Raw genomic sequence first — 8,458 nt, forward strand, 5'->3', positions numbered from 1 at the left:
CCACACCTTACACACAAAGGGTTTGGAACATGTGACCTGTTTGTGGAGACAAAACCGTATTTTAGATGTCGTCATTTTCACTTAAAGGCTGCTTTTTTTTTTTTTTCTTTTCCTGATCGATTGCTGTCCGCAAAATCCACAGCTGGACTGGAATGTTCAGGAACGTTGGGAACAACATTTTAAACTATGTATTTGGTCAAATACTGTTCACCATCACGTTTATAAAGTGACATAATGTCAAGATGAATATACTAAGATACCATTGCGGCTGCGGTGGTGCGGTCAAAATTAGTGGATTTTCGAAACTTGCAGGGGGTCTTACAACGTAACCACCGTGAGTTCCAGGGGCCCACTGTACGTTTATAGCCTTATTCATACACCTGAGCAGCTATGACTTAAGGGTTTTTTTTGTAGGGGCTCACGAGTGGCAGCTTGGTGTGGCTGGGATTTGAACTCATGACCTTCAGATCCAAATGCCTTAACCACTAAGTTCGAGTTTAAAAAAGGTCTAGGTCTTTTGCGAGGTTCACCGATTATAAGGATGTATTAAATCAACCTGGTCAGATTGTCCTCCTCAAAAAAAAAAAAATCAATAAGGGGTCTTGGTTTCAGCTGATCAAATTTTGAACAAAAAAGAAAAAAGAAATTTGTCATCTTTTTATTAGACAAAATAGAAATATACCTGTATTTTTCCCTCAGTTCCATATCTCCCCTGATACAGCCTCAACATTTTAGTAATTCCAATCTTATTCCAATCATTTGTTTTAGCATACTTTTATTTGCATAGAACTTTAAGTACAGGTTTTCTTGAATAAGTTCATCATCACAGAATCTTCTGTCAGGCGGTGACCTCCTTTATTTGATTGGTACCTGACTCGCTCAGAACATCAGGACAAAAGCCAAACGTTATCAAATCGTTTGTGTGCCGTGTTTTGGTAAACCGTTCAATTTGTTAACTTGTCGCAGATGTACAGCAGAAAATGTTGGTTTGTTTCTGATTTTGTGTGAGAAGTGTATGTGTGCATGAGTGTGTATGTCCCGTTTGCTGTCTTTATACTGTCGCTGTGGTAGATTTAAGACTTTGGCGCATGTTTAAAGTGGTAAAGGAAGTGGAAAAAGGGATGGGCGGGGATTAGAAACGAGTGGATTTAAGGGTTCAGGATCTGTCTGGGTCTACCGTAGCCTGTCATGCCAGCTTGGGACGCCCCTTTGTTGGAGCCCATCTGCAGGCCGATGACATTCTTTCCCGATTTAATCTGGTCATCAGAGAAGTCTCTCCGGTTCTCCTGAGCTTTTCTGTAAGAAGCAAAGAACAGCAATGCTGGACAGTTTTTCCTTTGTAAGGGGCTTAAAGGTTCAATCATTTTCATGAAAATTGTGAACACAAAGTTATTTGCTTTATCCCTCTTTAGTGTCCCAGTGTAACCAATATTCAAACAATTGCAGCTTCAGCCACTACTCACTTGAAGAACCAGTCAGGATTACCACGGAAAGTCCCATCATTCTTCGTGACTGCAATGCTGCCAAGGGCCATCAGTGTTCTCTGCACCGCAGCCAAGTCTTTTCCTTTGGACATAGAAATGTCGAGTTATTATTTAAACACAAACAGCCCAATAAACATCATGACTTCTGGGGGCATCTCGTGGTACATAATATCGCTGTCTTAAATGAACCGTTGTATATTTTACGGAGCCACATATTGGTTATTACCTTCCCAGAGATCGACGGTCTGAAACATGTCGGTTTTGGTGACGCCATACGCCTCTGCAGCGTTGAGGAACTGGGAAACCTGTTCCATCTGTTTAAAAGCCATTGGTGAGCTTTGTATCTTTTTTACCGGCTTTTCTCCATCGTGGAGACTGTTGATGAGCTCGCCCAGGACCTGAGGGACGTCGAGGAGACGATTAAATGATCACGTGACGGACCGTTGTAGATTTTACACAATACTTAAATGATGATCTTGGGGCATCTGTACTAGCAAGGCTTTCCTTAGTGTGAAGGTGTATATTTGTTTGAAACAAGTTGGAAGGAAGGCGTGAGTGTGATTTCCTGAAGTTAGACTGATTGAGAAGGTGGGTTCCTTTCGAACCAGAAACCAGGGGCAACAGTTATTTGGAACTCAGTCATTGTAACAATCACCTGGTTTGTCCAGTGTATCAAGTAACATGGGTAGATTCAGATGTGCCCCCCACTGTAATACCTTGTAAACAATACAGCAATTGGACCTTCAACCTGGCCACCATAGCTTCCATTATCATCACTGACTATTTTGATATCAACCGCGTCTTATAAAAACGGTCTTTGCATCGTCAAGAGGGAGATGATCACTCACACATCCATCCTTCAGCCAATCCTGGAAGCCCTGCTTGCCCTCTGCAGGCTTCCCCACTCCAGAACCGCATTGGGCCATGATCCACTCCACCAGACGCTGCTCGAGCTCAGGGTCATACTTCTTATCGATCTTGTCCTGCACCTGGCGACTCAGTCCGTAGGATGGACCTTTGTTGGCCATGCCTGTGGGTCCCTGCTCCAAAAATAGCAAGCAAATAGAGATTATGGTTATGATTTAAGGAGATAGATGTTACTTTCTGAGCGTTTTCAAAGGAAGGTTTCTGTTTACTAAGCCCTCGCTATACACTATGCATTAAGCTTAAAGCGACAATAAGCACATTTCCGGTATCGCATTTCTCATTGGTTTTACTTACCCGACACTGCACCTGACAGTACCACTCCAGACCTTTCAAGTATTTGCACTTTATTTAAAAAAAACTCCATATTAAAACAGTGTCAGAGCAGTGTCTCAGTCTGCCATCGGCTTTCTTCTGAAACATTACTTCAAGCCACAAGCCAAACACACAACACCAGCGAAAAACAGCCAGAAACCAACATCGTGGGCACAAGCTGCTACAAAAGAAAGATTAGCACAATTGTGACATCTTTTAGAAAGAATTTCTCCCGAATCATGCACGTGTTCCTGCCAGCAAATCAACTTCAGCCAATTTGTCACAGCCCCTAAAAGTCAATTCTTTTCTTTTTTTTGTGCTGAAAGGGCTGTGCCAAAAGAAGCTCTAAAGGCTGCAGAAGCACATTTGTACATTTCTCTGTGCCAAGCCCACAAACACAAACACACACACACACACACACAAGAAGTTCTGGAGAGTCAGCAGCACCATCACCTGTGCTGCCATCTTGATGTCTTGGCAACCACCACGCTCTGGGCCTAGAGGTTAGAGGTGGGCAAGAATATTCAAGCCAAACTGTTAGTTTGTTAGCACCCTAGTTAGGAAAGAAAACACTCTACAACTTGGCTTTAAGCCATGGATGTTCATGGTATTTGACCCAGTGCTGGCTTGAAACTGCACAGGAACTCCACCTTGTGAAATCCCACCCATCCTGTCCAGCGATATCAAACTCTTATTCTTATACGAATATAAACCATTCCATAGCTCTTATTAGTCCCTTTTTTAAATATATATGTAGTCAATGCAATGACAAAGTGGTTATTTTCCATTTGGAGCACATCCTAAAGAGTCATATTTCAATTTCGATGACTCAACAATATCAATTAATATTGATATTGAATATTAATATCAAATAAAGAACATCCAGAGTTGCTTTTGAACCGACATTTTACTTTCTCACTATATGGACAAAAGTTTGCATTGAGAAACATCTCATTTGCTCTTATATTGACCTCCACTCTTCTGGGTAGATGTTCCACTAGATTTTGGAGTGTTCCTGTGTGGATTTGTGGAGATTTATTCAGCTGGTAGTAAAGTCCAGTAGTGATGTAGGTGACGTGAGGAGGCTTGGGGTGCAGTCAGCTTTTACATTCATCTCAAAGGTGTTCAGTAGGATTGAGGTCAGAGAGTCAGAGCTCAATTTAATGCCACATAATGATGGATGTTACAGAGAACCCTGAAGGTATTAAACATCTAAAGCTTTAGCTTTAACACTAGAGACTCCTTCCATAGATGTGAACATCTTTTTGTACTCTATTTGTACTTTGGAGGTACAAGCCCTGCTAGGGATCAGGTAGAAAAAAGATCTTATCTTGTGGCTCATCTCAATTTGCTGTATGAGCTGGTGAGTTTTCAAATCTTCTGAAGAAAAAAAGAGTTTATGTCGTTAGCACTTTTCACAACGGACGTTGTCTCAAAGCAGCTTTACGGAATTCCAGAATAGAAAAAATAGAAGTGAGATATGTGTATCCCCGATAAACAAGTCTTGGGCGAAGAAAAACTCTCTTAGATGGTGGATGGTATGAGGAAGAAACCTTGAGAGGAACCAGACCCAAAAGGGGAACCCATCCTTATTTTAATGCGAATCACAAAAAAACAATAAAAGAGAGAAATACAATGAACGCAGGAGTGTGTGATTATGAGTAACGTCTGTTGCCACAGAAAATTCCAGAGTGCCGGTTTGTCGAATGACTAAACACATGGAACGATGTAATGACATCATGTCTGAATGGCAGCTGGAACGCTGTGCAGATATCTTTTATCTTCCACGCCTACTGCTCACTCAGCTACTGCTCGACTATTCCAGGAATTCCTGCCAGAAAAGGGTCTTTAGCACTATACCATAGAAAGAAGCAAAACCGTATTGTTGATTTCACGATAAACTAAAGAACCGTGTTGATAGTTTATAGAGCCACTGAACTATGGTGTTCCAGACATCCTTGATGAGATGCACTGAACACTTAGGATGCTGTTCAAGATGACTGCACTTGATCCAGATAAATCTTTGGAAGTCTACTGGTAAAATATTCCAAGGTTTACTTTTAACAAGTGTGTTTTGTATACCACATGTTTAGCGGTGATGACTGAGTGTCCAAGAGCCTGCAAGCTTGTGTGTGTCCAAGTATGAGGACTGACGGTCGATAATTTGCGATGGACCTTCGTGGAACCTCGTTACAGCCTTTTATGGCCATCGTTTGCGTTCGTGTTGAAAGACGGGATGGCGTTTTTCATATCCGTGTTACGAAAGTAGCTGAGCCGGAGATCTTCCCTGGATGGAAGTGTTGTACAGTTACATCTGTTACATCAATACATTTTTTAATTATTATTTCTGCGCAAAGATGTAAAAAAAAAAAAAAAAAAAAGGCAAGAAAATACATTTTTTTTACTTCAGACTTGAGTAAATATGTCTTTCAATTCCGCCAGTCCACATTCGCTGTGAGCCAGATCTGAACATTTTTGTGGTTAGCCTCCCAGATTTGTTTCACTGAAGTGGAATTCCAACCATGTACCTATTTTTTTTTCCTCAAATCGCACTTTAAAGACTTACAACGCAATCTTAAGCATCGTCAGACAAGACGAGGACTTCAACACATCACAAACTAGAGATTATTAATCGTATCGCATGATTGACAAAGTGGAAAATTTCCATCCGTGTATCTCTGTGGTGCTTCAGAAAGATAAAGAAAACTGCATGAAAGACGTACTCACTGTAAAGGGTTTTCAGACGAAGATCCTCGGTACGGTTCGGGAGGAGTGTGTGTTGGGAAGTATGCGCGTGTGGATCTCTGGGCGTGGGTGTTTTATGCAGCGGCAGGAGAGTCCTCCCTCTGAAAAGAGCGAACTTAAAGCTAGGAAGGCTGAAATGACTTCACCATTCGAGAACTAGCCACACAGAGGATGGAGAGAGTGAGGGAGAAAAGGAAACCGTGGCCTTAAAAGGACATGGCCTTTTTTCCTTTAAGCCTTCCTCTTCAGTAGACTCTACCTCCCTCTATCTCGCATTGCTGCTTCTTTTTTCTTTTCTTTTTTTTTCGCCTTCTCTGCTAGAAGTAAGTGAAGCCTTATTTGGGGAAAAGAGGTTGGGGAAGTAGAGAAGACTTCAGCCAAGAGGCTTCTGGTTTGGTCAGGGAGAGGAATTCTCGAAATACCACACCGCAAGACTTCATCAGCTTACGCCAGGAAGGGATCGAAAACGAGGCAAGCATGTAGGGCTCGGGATGGACAGAATGGAAAGGAAAAAAGGCAAGAAAGTAACTTACAAAGGATATCAAAAAGATTAGAAAAAAGTGGTAGAGAATAGAGGGCGTTAGGAGATCGGTGTGTGTGTGTGTGTGTGTGTGTGTGTGTGTGTGTGTGTGTGTGTGTGTGTGTGTGTGTGTGTGTGTGTGTGTGTGTGTGTGTGTGTGTGTGTGTGTGTGTGTGTGTGTGTGTGTGTGTGTGTGTGTGTGTGGAAGAAGGGTTTTGGGTTGAACAAGGAAACAGGGAGGGAAAGAAAAGGAAGAAGACATGATAAAGATGAATTGCTGGTGACTTGTTGACACAGTTGCTAACAAGACCTTTTATGTCCACGATACTCCCACCCGAGTGTACGAGTGGTGCACGATGAAGAAGAAGTAAGAAATGCATTCCCAGTGTGCTGGAATTTTACAAGTCTCCCCTTTCGGTAGCAGGCAAAAAAGACCAAGAACATAAAACCTACAAAGACCATTTGGAGTAATGTTCTCAACACTACCCTGGCTACCTCTCTGTCCTCAGAGTTTCTGAAAGTGATCTTTCTTTTCCAGTCCAGCTCTTCCCCCCCCCCCCCCTCATATTCTAGACTATAATAAGTGCAAAAACAGCAGCTGGAGTACATTGACAGATGGAAGGCAGTTACACCAATTCATTCTCTAGACAAGAAAACTGAATCAAATAACCACACCGACTTTGTATTGTAGCACCGACTTTTTATTCCAGAAGGTTACTATTGTCCAGGTGCCATGTTCAGACACAATCTCTTCATCCTTACATTCATTCAAGCAATTAAATCAGTAATAATCCATTCGACTAATCATTCATCATTTATTCATCCACTTATATGAACAAACATTGAGCTCCTTTTATTTCATTTGTTACACCGCATATGAATCCATCCGTTCATTGTTCATCCGTGCGTACAATACAATATATACATCCATTCATACCCTTATTGCATTATTGATCCATCTATCTATCCATCCAGCTATGAATTCATCCATTCATCAGTGCAATTAGCCATCCATCCCCCCTTCCAAATATTCATCCACATATATCCATCTGTTCAAGCTGTTAATGTGTTATCTATCTATCTATCTATCTATCTATCTATCTATCTATCTATCTATCTATCTATCTATCTATCTATCTATCTATCTATCTATCTATCGCTATCTATCTATCTATCGCTATCTATCTATCTATCGCTCTCTATCTATCGCTCTCTATCTATCTATCTATCTATCTATCTATCTATCTATCTATCTATCTATCTATCTATCTATCTATCTATCGCTATCTATCTATCTATCGCTATCTATCTATCTATCGCTCTCTATCTATCGCTCTCTATCTATCTATCTATCTATCTATCTATCTATCTATCTATCTATCTATCTATCTATCGCGCTCTATCTATCTATCTATCTATCTATCTATCTATCTATCTATCTATCTATCTATCGCTCTCTATCTATCTATCTATCTATCTATCTATCTATCTATCTATCTATCTATCTATCTATCTATCTATCTATCTATCTATCGCGCTCTATCTATCGCGCTCTATCTATCTATCTATCTATCTATCTATCTATCTATCTATCTATCTATCTATCGCTCTCTATCTATCTATCTATCTATCTATCTATCTATCTATCTATCTATCTATCTATCTATCGCTCTCTATCTATCTATCTATCTATCTATCTATCTATCTATCTATCTATCTATCTATCTATCTATCTATCGCGCTCTATCTATCTATCTATCTATCTATCTATCTATCTATCTATCTATCTATCTATCTATCGCTCTCTATCTATCTATGTATCACTCTCTATCTATCTCTATCTCTCGCTCTTTATCTATCGATCTATCTATCTCTCTTTCTCTCTCTCTATCTCTCTCTCTCTCTCTCTCTCTCTCTCTCACCATTCATTTAACTATTGATTCATATAGCTAGTTATTCATTACTCTCAAACAATTAAGCATCCATCCATCCATTCAAGCATACAACCAACCAACCGGTTTGCAGAGGTGTTAAAGGTACACACATCCTTCACTCTAGTAGAGGTACAGATACACATGTTTTAAAAGACTGTGGTAAAAGTTCTGACTGCACTTTTTTCACTCAAGTTAAAGTAAAGAAGTTTGGGCTCTGATATGTACTTAAGTGAAAAGTAGTCTTTACTACGACCTGTTTTAGTGTCACACGGGTAACCGGACCTCACGTCATGTTAATATATTAATACAAAAGAATTTCAAATGTTGTTACCTAATGAATGTGTTCAGGCTGAACATCCACCATATACAACACAAGCAGAGAAAAGATGATGATGACCAGGTGATCAGGAAAGTCTCTGTTCTCAGTCATGTTTACATCACTGACTCCCTCTGTCTCATCCATGTTACCCCCAGACTTCTTACTGCCTTCTGCTTTGCATGTTGTTCTCTGTGGTGTGTGAAATACAGGAAATGAT

General features: G+C 40.5%; 1 protein-coding gene across 4 annotated transcripts; it reads right to left on the reverse strand.

The window, feature by feature from the left end:
* Positions 1 to 758: 758 nt before the first annotated feature.
* tagln (transgelin) lies at positions 759 to 5,886 on the reverse strand. Of its 4 annotated transcripts, none has more exons than XM_083526147.1 (6): positions 5,451 to 5,886; positions 3,177 to 3,220; positions 2,333 to 2,524; positions 1,711 to 1,882; positions 1,464 to 1,566; positions 759 to 1,296 (listed from the first exon to the last, which is right to left on the reverse strand). In XM_083526147.1, the coding sequence occupies exons 2-6, from the start codon at positions 3,186 to 3,188 to the stop codon at positions 1,149 to 1,151; spliced, it is 627 nt and encodes a 208-aa protein (XP_083382273.1). In that variant the 5' UTR covers positions 3,189 to 3,220; positions 5,451 to 5,886; the 3' UTR covers positions 759 to 1,148. The 4 variants fall into 4 exon arrangements, with proteins under 4 accessions (XP_083382273.1, XP_083382274.1, XP_083382275.1 ...); XM_083526148.1 differs by having other exon boundaries at positions 5,447 to 5,575; XM_083526149.1 differs by lacking the exon at positions 3,177 to 3,220 and having other exon boundaries at positions 5,451 to 5,679.
* Positions 5,887 to 8,458: the final 2,572 nt, after the last annotated feature.

The sequence above is a fragment of the Silurus aristotelis genome (genome assembly GCF_946808225.1).
Source record: "Silurus aristotelis genome assembly, chromosome: 22".
NCBI classification, from domain to species: domain Eukaryota; kingdom Metazoa; phylum Chordata; class Actinopteri; order Siluriformes; family Siluridae; genus Silurus; species Silurus aristotelis.